General features: G+C 51.8%; 1 protein-coding gene across 3 annotated transcripts in view; it reads right to left on the bottom strand.

Annotated features, from left to right (window-relative positions):
- The window catches only part of LOC124011316 (actin filament-associated protein 1-like 1), a 111,100-nt gene that overhangs the window by 44,101 nt on the left and 45,922 nt on the right, over nucleotides 1-21,077 (bottom strand). For 2 of the 3 annotated variants that reach the window (XM_046324561.1, XM_046324560.1), the window contains exons 2-4: nucleotides 6,612-6,737; nucleotides 6,123-6,221; nucleotides 5,865-5,974 (exon numbers count right to left, since the gene is read on the bottom strand). In XM_046324561.1, coding sequence (XP_046180517.1) covers nucleotides 5,865-5,974; nucleotides 6,123-6,221; nucleotides 6,612-6,737 — 335 coding nt within the window. The remainder of the gene's footprint in view (nucleotides 1-5,864; nucleotides 5,975-6,122; nucleotides 6,222-6,611; nucleotides 6,738-21,077) is intronic. The other variant, XM_046324562.1, reaches the window with a different exon arrangement.

Raw genomic sequence — 21,077 nt, 5'->3', positions numbered from 1 at the left:
TTCGTATTGCGTCAGATGGGAATATTGACGAATACGCTGATTCGGTGTGCGAGTTCATTAGAACGTGCGTCGAAGATGTCGTTCCCATAGCAACGATAAAAACATTCCCTAACCAGAAACCGTGGATTGATGGCAGCATTCGCGTGAAACTGAAAGCGCAAACCACTGCTTTTAATCAGGGCAAGGTGTCTGGCAACATGACTGAATACAAACAGTGCAGCTATTCCCTCCGTAAGGCTATCAAACAAGCTAAGCGTCAGTACAGAGACAAAGTGGAATCTCAATTCAATGGCTCAGACACAAGAGGCATGTGGCAGGGTCTACAGTCAATCACGGACTACAAGATGAAATCCAGCCCAGTCACGGACCAGGATGTCTTGCTCCCAGGCAGACTAAATAACTTTTTGCCCGCTTTGAGGACAATACAGTGCCACTGACACGGCCTGCAACGGAAACATGCAGTCTCTCCTTCACTGCAGCCGAGGTGAGTAAGACATTTAAACGTGTTAACCCTCGCAAGGCTGCAGGCCCAGACGGCATCCCCAGCCGCGCCCTCAGAGCATGCGCAGACCAGCTGGCCGGTGTGTTTACGGACATATTCAATCAATCCCTATACCAGTCTGCTGTTCCCACATGCTTCAAGAGGGCCACCATTGTTCCTGTTCCCAAGAAAGCTAAGGTAACTGAGCTAAACGACTACCGCCCCGTAGCACTCACTTCCGTCATCATGAAGTGCTTTGAGAGACTAGTCAAGGACCATATCACCTCCACCCTACCTGACACCCTAGACCCACTCCAATTTGCTTACCGCCCAAATAGGTCCACAGACGATGCAATCTCAACCACACTGCACACTGCCCTAACCCACCTGGACAAGAGGAATACCTATGTGAGAATGCTGTTCATCGACTACAGCTCGGCATTCAACACCATAGTACCCTCCAAGCTCGTCATCAAGCTCGAGACCCTGGGTCTCGACCCCGCCCTGTGCAACTGGGTACTGGACTTCCTGACGGGCCGCCCCCAGGTGGTGAGGGTAGGCAACAACATCTCCTCCCCGCTGATCCTCAACACGGGGGCCCCACAAGGGTGCGTTCTGAGCCCTCTCCTGTACTCCCTGTTCACCCACGACTGCGTGGCCACGCACGCCTCCAACTCAATCATCAAGTTTGCGGATGACACAACAGTGGTAGGCTTGATTACCAACAACGACGAGACGGCCTACAGGGAGGAGGTGAGGGCCCTCGGAGTGTGGTGTCAGGAAAATAACCTCACACTCAACGTCAACAAAACTAAGGAGATGATTGTGGACTTCAGGAAACAGCAGAGGGAACACCCCCCTATCCACATCGATGGAACAGTAGTGGAGAGGGTAGCTAGTTTTAAGTTCCTCGGCATACACATCACAGACAAACTGAATTGGTCCACTAACACTGACAGCGTCGTGAAGAAGGCGCAGCAGCGCCTATTCAACCTCAGGAGGCTGAAGAAATTCGGCTTGTCACCAAAAGCACTCACAAACTTCTACAGATGCACAATCGAGAGCATCCTGGTGGGCTGTATCACCGCCTGGTACGGCAACTGCTCCGCCCTCAACCGTAAGGCTCTCCAGAGGGTAGTGAGGACTGCACAACGCATCACCGGGGGCAAACTACCTGCCCTCCAGGACACCTACACCACCCGTTGTTACAGGAAGGCCATAAAGATCATCAAGGACATCAACCACCCGAACCACTGCCTGTTCACCCCGCTATCATCCAGAAGGCGAGGTCAGTACAGGTGCATCAAAGCTGGGACCGAGAGACTGAAAAACAGCTTCTATCTCAAGGCCATCAGACTGTTAAACAGCCACCACTAACATTGAGTGGCTGCTGCCAACACACTGTCATTGACACTGACCCAACTCCAGCCATTTTAATAATGGGAATTGATGGGAAATGATGTAAATATATCACTAGCCACTTTAAACAATGCTACCTTATATAATGTTACTTACCCTACATTATTAATCTCATATGCATATGTATATACTGTACTCTACATCATCGACTGCATCCTTATGTAACACATGTATCACTAGCCACTTTAACTATGCCACTTTGTTTACTTTGTCTACACACTCATCTCATATGTATATACTGTACTCGATACCATCTACTGTATGCTGCTCTGTACCATCACTCATGCATATATCCTTATGTACATGTTCCTTATCCCCTTACACTGTGTATAAGACAGTAGTTTTGGAATTGTTAGTTAGATTACTTGTTGGTTATCACTGCATTGTCGGAACTAGAAGCACAAGCATTTCGCTACACTCGCATTAACATCTGCTAACCATGTGTATGTGACAAATAAAATTTGACTTGACTTGACTTGATCAACTAACACTATGGGGGATCATCAACACAATGAGGGATCATCTAACACTATGGGGGATCATCAACACAATGGGGGATCAACTAACACAATGAGGGATCATCAACACAATGGGGGATAATCAACACAATGAGGGATCATCAACACAATGGGGGATAATAAACACAATGAGAGATCATCAACACAATGGGGGATCAACTAACACTATGGAGGATCATCAACACAATGGGGGATCAACTAACACTATGGGGGATCATCAACACTATGGGGGATAATCAACTCAATGGGGGATCAACTAACACCGTCCCTCTCTCTCTCTCTCCCTCGGTCCCTCTCGCTCTATCTTTCTCTCCCTTTGTCCAACAACCCCGTCCCTCTCTCTCTCTCTCCCTCGGTCCCTCGCGCTCTATCTTTCTCTCCCTTGGTCCAACCCCCCTCTCTCTCTCTTCCTTGGTCCAACCCCCCTCTCTCTCTCCCTCGGTCCCTCTCGCTCTATCTTTCTCTCCCTTGGTCCAACCCTCTCTCTCCCCCCCTCTCTATCTTTCTTCCTTTGTCCAACCCCCCGCTCTCTCTCTCCCTTGGTCCCTCTCTCTCTCTCTCCCTTGGTCCCTCTCGCTCTCTTCTTTCTCTCCCTTTGTCCAACCCCGTCCCCCCCTCTCTCTATCTTTCTATCCCTTGGTCCAACCCCCCCCTCTCTCTATCTTTCTCTTGGTCCAACCCCCCCTCTCGGTCCCTTACTGCCATACCTCTCTGTCATCCTCCCTTACTGTCACCCTCTCTGTCATCCTTCCTTACTGCCATACCTCTCTGTCATCCTCCCTTACTGCCATACCTCTCTGTCATCCTCCCTTACTGCCATACCTCTCTGTCATCCTCCCTTACTGTCACCCTCTCTGTCATCCTTCCTTACTGTCACCCTCTCTGTCATCCTCCCTTACTGTCAATCCTCTCTGTCATCCTCCCTTACTGCCATACCTCTCTGTCATCCTCCCTTACTGCCATACCTCTCTGTCATCCTCCCTTACTGCCATACCTCTCTGTCATCCTCCCTTACTGTCACCCTCTCTGTCATCCTCTCTTACTGTCACCCTCTCTGTCATCCTCCCTTACTGTCACCCTCTCTGTCATCCTACCGTACTGCCATACCTCTCTGTCATCCTCCCTTACTGTCAATCCTCTCTGTCATCCTCCCTTACTGTCACCCTCTCTGTCATCCTCCCTTACTGTCACCCTCTCTGTCATCCTCCCTTACAGTCAACCCTCTCTGTCATCCTCCCTTACTGCCATACCTCTCTGTCATCCTCCCTTACTGTCAATCCTCTCTGTCATCCTCCCTTACTGCCATACCTCTCTGTCATCCTCCCTTACTGTCAATCCTCTCTGTCATCCTCCCTTACTGTCAATCCTCTCTGTCATCCTCCCTTACTGCCATACCTCTCTGTCATCCTCCCTTACTGTCAATCCTCTCTGTCATCCTCCCTTACTGTCAACCCTCTCTGTCATCCTCCCTTACTGCCATACCTCTCTGTCATCCTCCCTTACTGTCAATCCTCTCTGTCATCCTCCCTTACTGCCATACCTCTCTGTCATCCTCCCTTACTGTCAATCCTCTCTGTCATCCTCCCTTACTGTCAATCCTCTCTGTCATCCTCCCTTACTGTCAATCCTCTCTGTCATCCTCCCTTACTGCCATACCTCTCTGTCATCCTCCCTTACTGTCAATCCTCTCTGTCATCCTCCCTTACTGCCATACCTCTCTGTCATCCTCCCTTACTGTCAATCCTCTCTGTCATCCTCCCTTACTGTCAATCCTCTCTGTCATCCTCCCTTACGGTCAATCCTCTCTGTCATCCTCCCTTACTGTCACCCTCTCTGTCATCCTACCGTACTGCCATACCTCTCTGTCATCCTCCCTTACTGTCAATCCTCTCTGTCATCCTCCCTTACTGTCACCCCCTCTGTCATCCTCCCTTACTGCCATACCTCTCTGTCATCCTCCCTTACTGCCATACCTCTCTGTCATCCTCCCTTACTGCCATACCTCTCTGTCATCCTCCCTTACTGTCAAGCCTCTCTGTCATCCTCCCTTACTGCCATACCTCTCTGTCATCCTCCCTTACTGTCAATCCTCTCTTTCATCCTCCCTTACTGCCATACCTGTCTGTCATCCTCCCTTACTGTCAATCCTCTCTGTCATCCTCCTTTACTGCCATACCTCTCTGTCATCCTCCTTTACTGTCAATCCTTGCTGTCATCCTCCCTTACTGCCATACCTGTCTGTCATCCTCCCTTACTGCCAATCCTCTCTGTCATCCTCCTTTACTGCCATACCTCTCTGTCATCCTCCCTTACTGTCAATCCTCTCTGTCATCCTCCCTTACTGCCATACCTGTCTGTCATCCTCCCTTACTGTCAATCCTCTCTGTCATCCTCCCTTACTGCCATACCACTCTGTCATTCTCCCTTACTGTCAATCATCTCTGTCATCCTCCCTTACTGTCAATCCTCTCTGTCATCCTCCCTTACTGCCATACCTCTCTGTCACCCTCCCTTACAGCCATAGCTCTCTGTCATCCTCCCTTACAGCCATACCTCTCTGTCATCCTCCCTATCTGTCATCCTCCCTTACAGCTATACCTCTCTGTCATCCTCCCTTACTGCCGTACCTCTCTGTAATCCTCCCTTACAGCTATACCTCTCTATCATCCTCCCTTACTGCCTTACCTCTCTGTCATCCTCCCTTACTGCCATACCTCTCTGTCATCCTCCCTTACTGCCATACCTCTCTGTCATCCTCCCTTAATGCCATACCTCTCTGTCATCCTCCCTTACAGCCATACCTCTCTGTCATCCTCCCTTACAGCTATACCTCTCTGTCATCCTCCCTTACAGCTATACCTCTCTGTCATCCTCCCTTACAGCTATACCTCTCTGTCATCCTCCCTTACAGCCATACATCTCTGTCATCCTCCCTTACAGCTATACCTCTCTGTCATCCTCCCTTACAGCCATACCTCTCTGTCATCCTCCCTTACAGCTATACCTCTCTGTCATCCTCCCTTACAGCTATACCTCTCTGTCATCCTCCCTTACAGCCATACCTCTCTGTCATCCTCCCTTACAGCTATACCTCTCTGTCATCCTCCCTTACAGCTATACCTCTCTGTCATCCTCCCTTACAGCCATACCTCTCTGTCATCCAACCTTACAGCTATACCTCTCTGTCATCCTCCCTTACAGCCATACCTCTCTGTCATCCTCCCTTACAGCCGTACCTCTGTCACCCCCCCACCCCTTTATGTACAGGGTGATATCACAGCTTATGCTCCACATGGGCCAGCTATGATTTAATTCCAGAGCGTCATTGTTGTTGAGGGGAACGATTCAATGGTTAGTAGGATTGATATACAGTACTTGGATTGACACACATAAAAACACATGTATGAACACACAGGAACAGTAAATGTGTGTAATGTGTAGCTCACCTGTTTTGAGGGTATTGTGTCAGTGTGTGTGTCAGTGTGTGTCTCTGTGTGTGTGTCCTGCTTCTCTTTCCTGTCCTCTGTCATGTCTTTCAGCTCCCCCAGGTCACAGTCTGGACAGAGGTAGAAGACAGTTAAAGGGAAAGTTCAGCTCACCCTGAAAATGGGCCAGGAGAAACGGTTGTAAAATCTTTAACTTCTCCTTTATTGATGCTCTAGTTGTTCAAGTAAAGTTAGTATCGCCCCGACAACCAAACTCACCAAAGGTCTGGAAGAGTGATTCCACAAAGCTGGTGCCGTGTCTGTAGACTGACGTGTTCATGGACAAGTAGTCTGGTCCTGTCACTGAGACAAAACATGCTGTATAAACACACATTTAGAAAGATATTATATTGTTTGATTTCACTTTATCTGTGATGTCTCTGTTCCTATCTGTCTATCTCTGTCTATATCAGACCTGGGTTCAATTACTATTTGAAATCATTTCGACTTGCCTAATTAGATGAAGGTTAAAGAAAATTTAATAAAATAATAAAATAAATTCAAGCATCTGTGTTTGTCTGTACAAACCCCCTTCCATCTGGCACTCTGGAAGACTAAAGCAAAAGCTTAAAAGTATTTGAACAATTTCAAATATAATTTGAATCCAGGTCTGGTCTATACCTCTGTTTCCCTCCTACCTGTGAGCTGTAGCTGTCTGTCTGTAGTATTCTACCTGTGGGCTGTAGCTGTCTGTCTGTTGTCTCCTACCTGTGGGCTGTAGCTGTTTCAGCAGGTTCCTAACAGAGGTCTTCTTCTCCTCAGTAGGAAAGCTCAGAGTCTCGTTGTCCAGCAGCTTCAGCAGGACGTTGAGCTCCGTCACCAGGACATCCATCGCTAAGGAAGGGGTTTGAAGGTTAAAGGTCAGGGAGGGAGAGGACAGAGGTCAATCGACCCAGACTAAACAACTTTCTGTTTCTGTCAACAAATATAGACACGTACGCATACCCATGTATCCCTCTCTCACTCTCTCTCTCTGGTCTATCTCTGTCTCCCCTCATATCTGAGTTAGTCTCTCCCCCCATCTCTCTGTCTCCCCCCATCTCTCTGTCTCTGGTCTATCTCTGTCTTCCCTCATCTCTGACTTAGTCTCTCCCCCCATCTCTCTGTCTCTGGTCTATCTCTGTCTCCCCTCATCTCTGACTTAGTCTCTCCCCCCATCTCTCTGTCTATCTCTGTCTCCCCTTATCTCTGACTTAGTCTCTCCCCCCATCTCTCTGTCTCTGGTCTATCTCTGTGTCCCATTATCTCTGACTTAGTCTCTCCCCCATCTCTCTGTCTCTGGTCTATCTATGTCTCCCCTCATCTCTGACTTAGTCTCTCCCCCCATCTCTCTGTCTCCCCTTATCTCTGGTCTCCCCCCATCTCTGTCTCCTATCTATGTCTCACCTCATCTCTGACTTAGTCTCTCCCCCATCTCTCTGTCTCTGGTCTATCTATGTCTCCCTCATCTCTGTCTTAGTCTCTCCCCCATCTCTCTGTCTCCTCTGTCCTCATCTCTCTGTCTCTCCCCCCCCTCATCTCTGTCTTAGTCTCTATCCCCCTCTCCCCCTCTCTGTCTCTGGTCTATCTCTGTCTCCCCTCATCTCTGACTTAGTCTCTCCCCCCTCATCTCTGTCTCTGGTCTATCTCTGTCTCCCTCATCTCTGACTTAGTCTCTCCCCCATCTCTTGTCTCTGTCTTATCTCTGTCTCCCCCATCTCTCTGTCTCTGTCTCTCCCCCCATCTCTGTCTCCCTCATCTCTGTCTTAGTCTCTCCCCCCATCTCTCTGTCTCTGTCTCATCTCTGTCTCCCCTCATCTCTTGTCTCCCCCCATCTCTCTGTCTCCCCTCATCTCTGTCTTAGTCTCCCCCATCTCTGTCTCCCCTCATCTCTGTCTTAGTCTCCCCCCATCTCTCTGTCTCCCCTCATCTCTGTCTTAGTCTCCCCCCATCTCTGTCTCCCCTCATCTCTGTCTTTGTCTCTCCCCCCATCTCTCTGTCTCCCCTCATCTCTGTCTTAGTCTCTCTCCCCCCATCTCTCTGTCTCCCCTCATCTCTGTCTTAGTCTCTCCCCCCATCTCTCTGTCTCCCCTCATCTCTGTCTTAGTCTCTCCCCCCATCTCTCTGTCTCCCTCATCTCTGTCTTAGTCTCTCCCCCCATCTCTCTGTCTCCCCCATCTCTCTGTCTCCCCCCATCTCTGTCTCCCTCATCTCTGTCTTAGTCTCTCCCCCCATCTCTCTGTCTCCCTCATCTCTGTCTTCATCTCTGTCTCCCCCCATCTCTCTGTCTCCCCTCATCTCTGTCTTAGTCTCTCCCCCCATCTCTGTCTCCCCTCATCTCTGTCTGTCTCTCCCCCATCTCTCTGTCTCCCCTCATCTCTGTCTTAGTCTCTCCCCCCATCTCTCTGTCTCCCCTCATCTCTCTGTCCCCCCCCTCATCTCTCTGTCTGTCCCCTCATCTCTGTCTTAGTCTCTCCCCCCATCTCTCTGTCTCCTCATCTCTGTCTCCCCTCATCTCTGTCTTAGTCTCTCCCCCCCCATCTCTCTGTCTCCCCTCATCTCTGTCTTAGTCTCTCCCCCCATCTCTCTGTCCCCTCATCCTCTGTCTCCCATCTCTCTGTCTCCCTCATCTCTGTCTTAGTCTCTCCCCCCATCTCTCTGTCTCCCCTCATCTCTGTCTTAGTCTCTCCCCCCATCTCTCTGTCTCCCTCACCTCTGTCTCCCTCATCTCTGTCTTAGTCTCTCCCCCCATCTCTCTGTCTCCCCTCATCTCTGTCTCCCCTCATCTCTGTCTTAGTCTCTCCCCCCATCTCTCTGTCTCCCCTCATCTCTGTCTTAGTCTCTCCCCCCATCTCTGTCTCCCCTCATCTCTGTCTTAGTCTCTCCCCCCATCTCTCTGTCTCCCCTCATCTCTGTCTCCCCTCATCTCGGTCTCTCCCCCCATCTCTCTGTCTCCCCCATCATCTCTGTCTCCCCTCATCTCTGTCTTAGTCTCTCCCCCCATCTCTCTGTCTCCCCTCATCTCTGTCTTTGTCTCTCCCCCCATCTCTCTGTCTCCCCTCATCTCTGTCTTAGTCTCCCCCCCCATCTCTCTGTCTCCCCTCATCTCTGTCTTAGTCTCTGTCCCCCATTTCTCTGTCTCCCTCATCTCTGTCTTAGTCTCCCCCCATTTCTCTGTCTCCCCTCATCTCTGTCTTTGTCTCTCCCCCCATCTCTCTGTCTCCCTCATCTCTGTCTTCGTCTCCCCCCCATCTCTGTCTCCCCTCATCTCTGTCTTAGTCTCTCCCCCATCTCTCTGTCTCCCCTCATCTCTGTCTTGTCTCCCCCATCTCTCTGTCTCCCTCATCTCTGTCTTAGTCATCTCCCCCATCTCTCTGTCTCCCCTCATCTCTGTCTCTCTGTCTCCCCCATCTCTCTGTCTCCCCTCATCTCTGTCTTAGTCTCTCCCCCATCTCTCTGTCTCTCCCCTCATCTCTGTCTTTGTCTCTCCCCCATCTCTCTGTCTCCCCTCATCTCTGTCTTAGTCTCTCCCCCCATCTCTCTGTCTCCCCTCATCTCTGTCTTAGTCTCTCCCCCCATCTCTCTGTCTCCCTCATCTCTGTCTTATCTCTGTCTCCCCATCTCTCTGTCTCTCTGTCCCTCATCTCTGTCTTAGTCTCTCCCCCATCTCTCTGTCTCCCCTCATCTCTGTCTTAGTCTCTCCCCCCATCTCTCTGTCTCCCCTCATCTCTGTCTTAGTCTCTCCCCCATCTCTCTGTCTCCCCTCATCTCTGTCTGTCTCCCCCATCTCTGTCTCCCCTCATCTCTGTCTCCCCTCATCTCTGTCTTAGTCTCCCCCCATCTCTCTGTCTCCCCTCATCTCTGTCTTAGTCTCTCTCCCCCATCTCTGTCTGTCTCCCCTCATCTCTGTCTTATCTCTGTCTCCCCCCATCTCTCTGTCTCCCCTCATCTCTGTCTTTGTCTCTCCCCCCATCTCTCTGTCTCCCTCATCTCTGTCTTGTCTCCCCTCATCTCTGTCTCCCCTCATCTCTGTCTGTGTCTCCCCCCATCTCTGTCCCCTCTCTCCCCCATCATCTCTGTCTCCCCTCATCTCTCTTGTCTCCCCCCATCTCTCTGTCTCCCCTCATCTCTGTCTGTCTCCCCATCTCTGTCTCCCCTCATCTCTGTCTCTTGTCTCTCCCCCCATCTCTCTGTCTCCCCTCATCTCTGTCTTAGTCTCTCCCCCCATCTCTCTGTCTCCCTCATCTCTGTCTTAGTCTCTCCCCCCATCTCTCTGTCTCCCCTCATCTCTGTCTTAGTCTCCCCCATCTCTCTGTCTCTCTCTGTCTCCCTCATCTCTGTCTTAGTCTCTCCCCCCATCTCTCTGTCTCCCCTCATCTCTGTCTTGTCTCTGTCTCCCCCATCATCTCTGTCTGTCTCTTGTCTCCCCTCATCTCTGTCTCCCCTCATCTCTGTCTTAGTCTCTCCCCCATCTCTCTGTCTCCCCCCATCTCTCTGTCTCCCCTCATCTCTGTCTTGTCTCTCCCCCATCTCTCTGTCTCCCCTCATCTCTGTCTTAGTCTCTCCCCCCATCTCTCTGTCTCCCTCATCTCTGTCTCCCCTCATCTCTCTGTCTCCCCTCATCTCTCTGTCTCTCCCCCATCTCTCTGTCTCCCCTCATCTCTGTCTTAGTCTCTCCCCCCATCTCTCTGTCTCCCCTCATCTCTGTCTTAGTCTCTCCCCCATCTCTGTCTCCCCTCATCTCTGTCTTTGTCTCTCCCCCATCTCTCTGTCTCCCTCATCTCTGTCTTAGTCTGTCTCCCCCATCTCTCTGTCTCCCCTCATCTCTGTCTTAGTCTCTCCCCCCATCTCTCTGTCTCCCCTCATCTCTGTCTTAGTCTCTCCCCCCCTCATCTCATCTCTGTCTAGTCTCCCCCCATCTCTGTCTCCCCTCATCTCTGTCTTAGTCTCTCCCCCCATCTCTCTGTCTCTCTGTCCTCATCTCTGTCTTAGTCTCTCCCCCCATCTCTCTGTCTCCCCTCATCTCTTGTCTCTCCCCTCTCTCTGTCTCCCATCATCTCTGTCTCCCTCATCTCTGTCTTCATCTCTGTCTCTCCCCCCATCTCTCTGTCTCCCCCATCTCTGTCTCCCCTCATCTCTGTCTGTCTCCCCCATCTCTCTGTCTCCCCCATCTCTCTGTCTCCCCTCATCTCTGTCTTAGTCTCTCTCTCTCCCCTCATCTCTGTCTCTCCCCCATCTCTCTGTCTCCCCTCATCTCTGTCTTAGTCTCTCCCCCATCTCTCTGTCTCCCCTCATCTCTGTCTTAGTCTCTCCCCCCATCTCTCTGTCTCCCCTCATCTCTGTCTTAGTCTCTCTCTCTGTCTCCCCTCATCTCTGTCTGTCTCCCCTCATCTCTCTGTCTCCCTCATCTCTGTCTTAGTCTCTCCCCCCATCTCTCTGTCTCCCCTCATCTCTGTCTTAGTCTCTCCCCCCATCTCTCTGTCTCCCCTCATCTCTGTCTCCCCCATCTCTGTCTCCCCTCATCTCTGTCTTATCTCTCTCTCCCCCCATCTCTCTGTCTCCCCTCATCTCTGTCTCCCCCAGTCTCTCCCCCATCTCTCTGTCTCCCCTCATCTCTGTCTCCCCCATCTCTCTGTCTCCCTCATCTCTGTCTCCCCTCCCCCATCTCTCTGTCTCCCCTCATCTCTGTCTTAGTCTCTCCCCCCATCTCTCTGTCTCCCTCATCTCTGTCTTAGTCTCTCCCCCCATCTCTCTGTCTCCCTCATCTCTGTCTTAGTCTCTCCCCCCATCTCTCTGTCTCCCCTCATCTCTGTCTTAGTCTGTCTCCCCCCATCTCTCTGTCTCCCCTCATCTCTGTCTTAGTCTCTCCCCCCATCTCTCTGTCTCCCCTCATCTCTGTCTCTCTGTCTCCCCCATCTCTGTCTCCCCTCATCTCTGTCTTAGTCTCTCCCCCCATCTCTCTGTCTCCCCTCATCTCTGTCTCCCCTCATCTCTGTCTCCCTCATCTCTCTCTTGTCCCCCCCCATCTCTCTGTCTCCCCTCATCTCTGTCTTAGTCTCTCCCCCATCTCTCTGTCTCCCCTCTGTCTCTGTCTCCCCCATCTCTCTGTCTCCCCTCATCTCTGTCTTAGTCTCTCCCCCCATCTCTCTGTCTCCCCTCATCTCTGTCTTAGTCTCTCCCCCCATCTCTCTGTCTCCCCTCATCTCTGTCTTAGTCTCTCCCCCCATCTCTCTGTCTCCCCTCATCTCTGTCTTGTCTCCCCCATCTCTGTCTCCCCTCATCTCTGTCTGTCTCTCCCCCATCTCTCTGTCTCCCTCATCTCTGTCTTAGTCTCTCCCCCATCTCTCTGTCTCATCTCCTCCCCCATCTCTGTCTCCCTCATCTCTGTCTTAGTCTCTCCCCCCATCTCTCTGTCTCCCCTCATCTCTGTCTTAGTCTCTCCCCCCATCTCTCTGTCTCCCCTCATCTCTCTGTCTCCCCCATCTCTGTCTCCCTCATCTCTCTGTCTCTCCCCTCAGTCTCTCCCCCCATCTCTGTCTCCCCCCATCTCTGTCTTGTCTCCCCCATCTCTCTGTCTCCCCTCATCTCTGTCTTAGTCTCTCCCCCCATCTCTCTGTCTCCCCTCATCTCTGTCTCTGTCTCCCCCATCTCTCTGTCTCCCCTCATCTCTCTGTCTCTCTGTCTTAGTCTCTCCCCCATCTCTCTGTCTCCCCTCATCTCTAGTCTCTCCCCCCATCTCTGTCTCCCCTCATCTCTCTGTCTCCCCCATCTCTGTCTGTCTCCCCCCATCTCTCTGTCTCCCCTCATCTCTGTCTTTGTCTGTCTCCCCTCATCTCTTGTCTCTCTCTGTCTCCCTCATCTCTGTCTCCCTCATCTCTGTCTCCCCTCATCTCTGTCTCCCCCATCTCTCTGTCTCCCTCATCTCTGTCTTAGTCTCTCCCCCCATCTCTCTGTCTCCCCTCATCTCTGTCTTGTCTCTCCCCCCATCTCTCTGTCTCCCCTCATCTCTGTCTTAGTCTCTCCCCCCATCTCTCTGTCTCCCCTCATCTCTGTCTGTCTCCCTCATCTCTGTCTCCCCTCATCTCTGTCTTGTCTCCCCCATCTCTCTGTCTCCCTCATCTCTGTCTTAGTCTCTCCCCCCATCTCTCTGTCTCCCCTCATCTCTGTCTCCCCTCATCTCTCTGTCTCCTGTCTCATCTCTGTCTCCCCCCATCTCTCTGTCTCCCCCCATCTCTGTCTAGTCTCTCCCCCCATCTCTCTGTCTCCCCTCATCTCTCTTCTGTCTCTCCCCCATCTCTCTGTCTCCCCTCATCTCTGTCTTTGTCTCCCCCCATCTCTCTGTCTCCTCATCTCTGTCTGTCTTAGTCTCTCCCCCATCTCTCTGTCTCCCTCATCTCTGTCTTAGTCTCTCCCCCCATCTCTCTGTCTCCCCTCATCTCTCTGTCTCCCCCCATCTCTGTCTTCCTCATCTCTGTCTCCCCCATCTCTCTGTCTCCCCTCATCTCTGTCTTAGTCTCTCCCCCCATCTCTCTGTCTCCCCTCATCTCTCTGTCTCCCCTCTCTCCCCCATCTCTGTCTCCCCTCATCTCTGTCTTAGTCTCCCCCATCTCTCTGTCTCCCCTCATCTCTGTCTTAGTCCCTCATCTCTGTCTCCCCCATCTCTCTGTCTCTCCCCCCATCTCTCTGTCTCCCTCATCTCTGTCTTAGTCTCTCCCCCATCTCTCTGTCTCCCTCATCTCTGTCTCCCCCATCTCTCTGTCTCTCCCTCATCTCTGTCTTAGTCTCTCCCCCCATCTCTCTGTCTCCCTCATCTCTGTCTTGTCTCTCCCCCCATCTCTCTGTCTCCCCTCATCTCTGTCTTAGTCTCTCCCCCCATCTCTCTGTCTCCCCTCATCTCTGTCTTAGTCTCTCCCCCCATCTCTCTGTCTCCCCTCATCTCTGTCTCTCCCCCATCTCTCTGTCTCCCTCATCTCTCTGTCTCCCCCCATCTCTGTCTCCCCTCATCTCTGTCTTAGTCTCTCCCCCATCTCTCTGTCTCCATCTCTCTCTCTCTCTCTCTGTCTTAGTCTCTCCCCCCATCTCTCTGTCTCCCCTCATCTCTGTCTTGTCTCCCCCCATCTCTGTCTCCCTCATCTCTGTCTTAGTCTCTCCCCCATCTCTCTGTCTCCCCTCATCTCTGTCTCCCTCATCTCTGTCTCCCCCTATCTCTCTGTCTCCCCCCATCTCTCTGTCTCCCCTCATCTCTGTCTTAGTCTCTCCCCCCATCTCTCTGTCTCCCCTCATCTCTCTGTCTCCCCTCATCTCTGTCTTCATCTCTGTCTTAGTCTCTCTGTCTCCCCCATCTCTCTGTCTCCCCTCATCTCTGTCTTATCTCTGTCTTTGTCTCTCCCCCATCTCTCTGTCTCCCCTCATCTCTGTCTCTCCCCCCATCTCTCTGTCTCCCCTCATCTCTGTCTTAGTCTCCCCCATCTCTCTGTCTCCCCTCATCTCTGTCTTAGTCTCTCCCCCCATCTCTCTGTCTCCCCTCATCTCTGTCTTTGTCTCTCCCCCATCTCTCTGTCTCCCCTCATCTCTGTCTCCCCTCATCTCTGTCTTATCTCTCTGTCTCCCCCCATCTCTCTGTCTCCCCTCATCTCTGTCTTGTCTCTCCCCCCATCTCTCTGTCTCCCCTCATCTCTGTCTCCCCTCATCTCTGTCTCCCCTCATCTCTGTCTTGTCTCTCCCCCCATCTCTCTGTCTCCCCTCATCTCTGTCTTTGTCTCTCCCCCCCCCATCTCTGTCTCCCCTCATCTCTGTCTGTCTCCCCCATCTCTCTGTCTCCCCTCATCTCTGTCTTAGTCTCTCCCCCCATCTCTCTGTCTCCCCTCATCTCTGTCTTAGTCTCTCCCCCCATCTCTCTGTCTCTCCCTCAGTCTCTCTCTCTGTCTCCCCTCATCTCTGTCTCTCCCCTCATCTCTGTCTCCCCTCATCTCTGTCTGTCTCTCCCCCCCCATCTCTCTGTCTCCCTCATCTCTGTCTTAGTCTCTCCCCCCATCTCTCTGTCTCCCCTCATCTCTGTCTTTGTCTCTCCCCCCCCCCATCTCTCTGTCTCCCCTCATCTCTGTCTCCCCTCATCTCTGTCTTGTCTCTCCCCCCATCTCTCTGTCTCCCCTCATCTCTGTCTTAGTCTCTCCCCCCATCTCTCTGTCTCCCCTCATCTCTGTCTTTGTCTCTCCCCCCATCTCTCTGTCTCCCCTCATCTCTGTCTGTCTCCCCCATCTCTCTGTCTGTCATCTCTCTGTCTCCCCTCATCTCTGTCTTGTCTCTCCCCCATCTCTCTGTCTCCCTCATCTCTCTGTCTCCCCTCATCTGTCTCTGTCTCCCCCCATCTCTCTGTCTCATCCCTCATCTCTGTCTCCCCCATCTCTCTGTCTCCCCTCATCTCTGTCTGTCTGTCTCTCCCCCCATCTCTCTGTCTCCCCTCATCTCTGTCTCCCCCATCTCTCTGTCTCCCCTCATCTCTGTCTTAGTCTCTCCCCCATCTCTCTGTCTCCCCTCATCTCTGTCTCCCCTCATCTCTCTGTCTCCCCTCATCTCTCTGTCTCCCCCCATCTCTCTGTCTCCCCTCATCTCTCTGTCTCCCCCCATCTCTCTGTCTCCCCTCATCTCTGTCTCCCCCCATCTCTCTGTCTCCCCCATCTCTCTGTCTCCCCTCATCTCTGTCTCCCCTCATCTCTGTCTTAGTCTCTCCCCTCATCTCTGTCTCATCTCCCTCCCCATCTCTGTCTGTCCCCCCATCTCTCTGTCTCCCCTCATCTCTGTCTTAGTCTCTCCCCCATCTCTCTGTCTCCCCTCATCTCTGTCTCCCCCATCTCTGTCTCCCCTCATCTCTGTCTCCCCCATCTCTCTGTCTCCCCTCATCTCTGTCTTAGTCTCTCCCCCATCTCTCTGTCTCCCCTCATCTCTGTCTTAGTCTCTCCCCCATCTCTCTGTCTCCCCTCATCTCTGTCTTTGTCTCTCCCCCCATCTCTCTGTCTCCCCTCATCTCTGTCTTAGTCTCTCCCCCCATCTCTCTGTCTCCCTTCATCTCTGTCTTAGTCTCTCTGTCCCCCCATCTCTCTGTCTCCCCTCATCTCTCTCTTAGTCTCTCCCCCCATCTCTCTGTCTTCCCTCATCTCTGTCTCCCCCATCTCTGTCTCCCCTCATCTCTGTCTTAGTCTCTCCCCCATCTCTCTGTCTCCCCTCATCTCTCTCTTAGTCTCTCCCCCCATCTCTCTGTTCCCCTCATCTCTGTCTCCCCCCATCTCTGTCTCCCCTCATCTCTCTCTTAGTCTCTCCCCCATCTCTCTGTCTCCCCTCATCTCTGTCTCCCCTCATCTCTGTCTCCCCCTATCTCTCTGTCTCCCCCCATCTCTCTGTCTCCCCTCATCTCTGTCTTAGTCTCTCCCCCATCTCTCTGTCTCCCCTCATCTCTGTCTCCCCCATCTCTCTGTCTCCCCTCATCTCTGTCTTAGTCTCTCCCCCCATCTCTCTGTCTCCCCTCATCTCTGTCTTAGTCTCTCCCCCCATCTCTCTGTCTCCCCTCATCTCTGTCTCCCCCATCTCTGTCTTTGTCTCTCCCCCCATCTCTCTGTCTCCCCTCATCTCTGTCTTTGTCTCTCCCCCATCTCTCTGTCTCCCCTCATCTCTGTCTCCCCATCTCTCTGTCTCCCTCATCTCTGTCTCCCCATCTCTCTGTCTCCCCTCATCTCTGTCTTAGTCTCTCCCCCCATCTCTCTGTCTCCCCTCATCTCTGTCTTAGTCTCTCCCCCCATCTCTCTGTCTCCCTCATCTCTCTGTCTTTGTCTCTCCCCCCATCTCTCTGTCTCCCCTCATCTCTCTGTCTTAGTCTCCCCTCATCTCTGTCTCCCCCCATCTCTGTCTCCCCCATCTCTCTGTCTCCCCTCATCTCTGTCTTAGTCTCTCCCCCCATCTCTCTGTCTCCCTCATCTCTGTCTCCCCCATCTCTCTGTCTCCCCTCATCTCTGTCTCTCCCCCCATCTCTCTGTCTCCCCTCATCTCTGTCTGTCTCTCCCCCCATCTCTCTGTCTCCCCTCATCTCTGTCTTAGTCTCTCCCCCCATCTCTCTGTCTCCCCTCATCTCTCTGTCTTTGTCTCTCCCCCCATCTCTCTGTCTCCCCTCATCTCTGTCTTAGTCTCTCCCCCATCTCTCTGTCTCCCTTCATCTCTGTCTTAGTCTCTCCCCCATCTCTCTGTCTCCCTCATCTCTCTCTTAGTCTCTCCCCCCATCTCTCTGTCTTCCCTCATCTCTGTCTCCCCCATCTCTGTCTCCCCTCATCTCTGTCTTAGTCTCTCCCCCCATCTCTCTGTCTCCCCTCATCTCTGTCTCTTAGTCTCTCCCCCCATCTCTCTGTCTCCCCTCATCTCTGTCTCCCCCATCTCTGTCTCCCCTCATCTCTCTCTTAGTCTCTCCCCCATCTCTCTGTCTCCCCTCATCTCTGTCTCCCCTCATCTCTGTCTCCCCCTATCTCTCTGTCTCCCCCCATCTCTCTGTCTCCCCTCATCTCTGTCTTAGTCTCTCCCCCCATCTCTCTGTCTCCCCTCATCTCTGTCTCCCCCCATCTCTCTGTCTCCCCTCATCTCTGTCTTAGTCTCTCCCCCCATCTCTCTGTCTCCCCTCATCTCTGTCTTTGTCTCTCCCCCCATCTCTCTGTCTCCCCTCATCTCTGTCTTTGTCTCTCCCCCCCATCTCTCTGTCTCCCCTCATCTCTGTCTTTGTCTCTCCCCCCATCTCTCTGTCTCCCCTCATCTGTCTTGTCTCCCCCCATCTCTGTCTCCCCTCATCTCTGTCTTAGTCTCTCCCCCATCTCTCTGTCTCCCCTCATCTCTCTCTTAGTCTCTCCCCCCATCTCTCTGTCTCCCCTCATCTCTGTCTCCCCCCATCTCTGTCTCCCCTCATCTCTCTCTTAGTCTCTCCCCCATCTCTCTGTCTCCCCTCATCTCTGTCTCCCCTCATCTCTGTCTCCCCCTATCTCTCTGTCTCCCCCCATCTCTCTGTCTCCCCTCATCTCTGTCTTAGTCTCTCCCCCCATCTCTCTGTCTCCCCTCATCTCTGTCTCCCCCATCTCTCTGTCTCCCCTCATCTCTGTCTTAGTCTCTCCCCCCATCTCTCTGTCTCCCCTCATCTCTGTCTTAGTCTCTCCCCCCATCTCTCTGTCTCCCCTCATCTCTGTCTCCCCCATCTCTCTATCTCCCCTCATCTCTGTCTTAGTCTCTCCCCCCATCTCTCTGTCTCCCCTCATCTCTGTCTTAGTCTCTCCCCCATCTCTCTGTCTCCCCTCATCTCTCTGTCTTTGTCTCTCCCCCCATCTCTCTGTCTCCCCTCATCTCTGTCTTGTCTCTCCCCCCATCTCTCTGTCTCCCCTCATCTCTCTGTCTCCCCTCATCTCTGTCTCCCCTCATCTCTGTCTCCCCCCATCTCTGTCTTTGTCTCTCCCCCCATCTCTCTGTCTCCCCTCATCTCTGTCTTTGTCTCTCCCCCCATCTCTCTGTCTCCCCCCATCTCTGTCTTTGTCTCTCCCCCCATCTCTCTGTCTCCCCCATCTCTGTCTTTGTCTCTCCCCCCATCTCTCTGTCTCCCCCATCTCTGTCTTTGTCTCTCCCCCCATCTCTCTGTCTCCCCCCATCTCTGTCTTTGTCTCTCCCCCCATCTCTCTGTCTCCCCCCATCTCTGTCTTTGTCTCTCCCCCCATCTCTCTGTCTCCCCCCATCTCTCTGTCTCCCCTCATCTCTGTCTTTGTCTCTCCCCCCATCTCTCTGTCTCCCCCATCTCTGTCTTTGTCTCTCCCCCCCATCTCTCTGTCTCTCTCAGGGGTAGGGGAAACCCAGTACTGCACTTACATACATCCAATACGTAGATACATAACATCATGATGTTTATGAAGTCAGCTGTATATAATTCAGATGTTGGTGTGCGAGGTGGGACTAGACCGCTCCCTGTTTTCAGAACAGAGTGAAAATAAACCGTAAGGTTTATGTTCCTGAGAGCAGGTCTGTGAACTGTGTGTGTGGGTGCGTATTTGTGTGTGTATGTGTGCATGTGTGTCGGTGTGTGTGTGTCTGTGTGATCGTGAATCATATGGAGCCTGAACCGACAGACACAGTGACCTAGACTAACCATGAGCTCAATTTACAGCCCTACCCCAGCTCTCTCTCTCTCTCTCTCTCTCTCTCTCTCTCTGGTCCATCTCTTTCTCCACTTCTCTCTCTCTCAATTCAATTTCAATGTTCAATATAAGGGCTGTATTGGCATGGGAAGCATATGTTTACATTGCCAAAGTGAATTAAACAATAATAAAAAATAACAGTAAACATGACACTCACAGAAGTACATTACACTCACAGAAGTACATGACACTCACAGAAGTACATTACACTCACAGAAGTACATTACACTCACAGAAGTACATTACACTCACAGAAGTACATTACACTCACAGAAGTACATGACACTCACAGAAGTACATTACACTCACAGAAGTACATTACACTCACAGAAGTACATTACACTCACAGAAGTACATGACACTCACAGAAGTACATTACACTCACAGAAGTACATGACACTCACAGAAGTACATGACACTCACAGAAGTACATGACACTCACAGAAGTACATTACACTCACAGAAGTACATTACACTCACAGAAGTACATTACACTCACAGAAGTTCCAAAAGAATAAAGACATTTTATATGCTGTGTATATACAGTGTTGTAATGATTTGCAAATAGTTACAGAACAAAAGGGAAAATAAATCAACATAAATATGGGTTGTATTGACAATGGTGTTTGTTCTTCACTGGTTGACCTTTTCTTGTAACAACAGGTCACAAATCTTTCTATGATGGCATATGATGGTGCTATGATGGCACACTGTGGTATTTCACCCAGTAGATATGGGAGTTTATTCAATTTTGGTTTAGGGCCAAATACCATTCTAGTTTGCTCTGTTTTTTTGTTAATTCTTTCCAATTTGTCAAGTAAGTATCTTTTTGTTTTCTCATGATTTGTTTGGGTCTAATTGTGCTGCTGTCTGGGGCTCTGTGGGGTGTGTTTGTGTTTGTGAACAGAGCCCCAGGACTAGCTAGCTTAGGGGACTCTTCTCCAGGTTTATCTCTCTGGTTTGGGAATCGCTTTCTTTTAGGTGGTTGTAGAAGTTAACGTCTCTTTTCTGGATTTGGATTGATATTTTACGTTGTACACTGAGGATATTTATGCAGAATTCTTCATGCAGAGTCTCAATTTGGTGTTTGTCCCATTTTGTGAATTCTTGGTTGGTGAGTGGACCCCAGAACCATAAAGGGCAATGGGTTCTCCCTCCCTCCCTCCCTCCCTCCCTCCCTCCCTCCCCCTCCCTCCCTCCCTCCCTCCCTCCCTCCCTCCCTCCCTCCCTCCCTCCCTCCCCTCCCTCCCTCCCTCTCTCTCTCTCTCTCTCTCTCTCTCTCTCTCTCTCTCTCTCTCTCTCTCTCTCTCTCTCTCTCTCTCTCTCTCTCTCTCTCTCTCTCCTCTCCCTCTCTCTCCCTCTCCCTTCCCTCTCGCTCTCTCTCTGTCTCTCTCTGACTCTCTCTCTCTCTCTCTCTCTCTCTCTGTCTCTCTCTCTCTGTCTATCTCTCTCTCCCTCTCCCTCTCTGTCTCTCTCTCTCTCTCTCTCTCTCTCTCTCTCTCTCTCTCTCTCTCTCTCTCTCTCTCTCTCTCTCTCTCTCTCTCTCTCTCTCTCTCTCTCTCTCTCTCTCTCTCTCTCTCTCTCTCTCTCTCTCTCTCTCTCTCCCTCTCTGTCTCTCTCTATGGGGTAGTGGAAACCCAGATGTCCATACAATGGCTGTGAGAAACAGTGGTTTAGGCCAAGACATATCTCCCCCTCTCCTCACACACAGTGGAGTAAATAGGCGTGCTGTGCCTGAACTGATTTGATATGCCAGCTACTCAGACAATGTGTGAGGATGTCCATGTTTCATTAAGATGGAAGAGAATCAGATTGGTAGAGAAGCAAGCTGTTACATATACACACACACACGCATGCCCACACACACACGCATGCCCACACACACACGCATGCCCACACACACGCATGCCCACACACACGCATGCCCACACACACGCATGCCCACACACACACACGCATGCCCACACACACATGCATGCCCACAGACGCA

The sequence above is a fragment of the Oncorhynchus gorbuscha genome, linkage group LG23 (genome assembly GCF_021184085.1).
Source record: "Oncorhynchus gorbuscha isolate QuinsamMale2020 ecotype Even-year linkage group LG23, OgorEven_v1.0, whole genome shotgun sequence".
Taxonomy (NCBI): domain Eukaryota; kingdom Metazoa; phylum Chordata; class Actinopteri; order Salmoniformes; family Salmonidae; genus Oncorhynchus; species Oncorhynchus gorbuscha.
The sequence above is the reverse complement of the archived record's forward strand: the minus strand, read 5'-3'. Positions and strand labels throughout refer to the sequence as shown.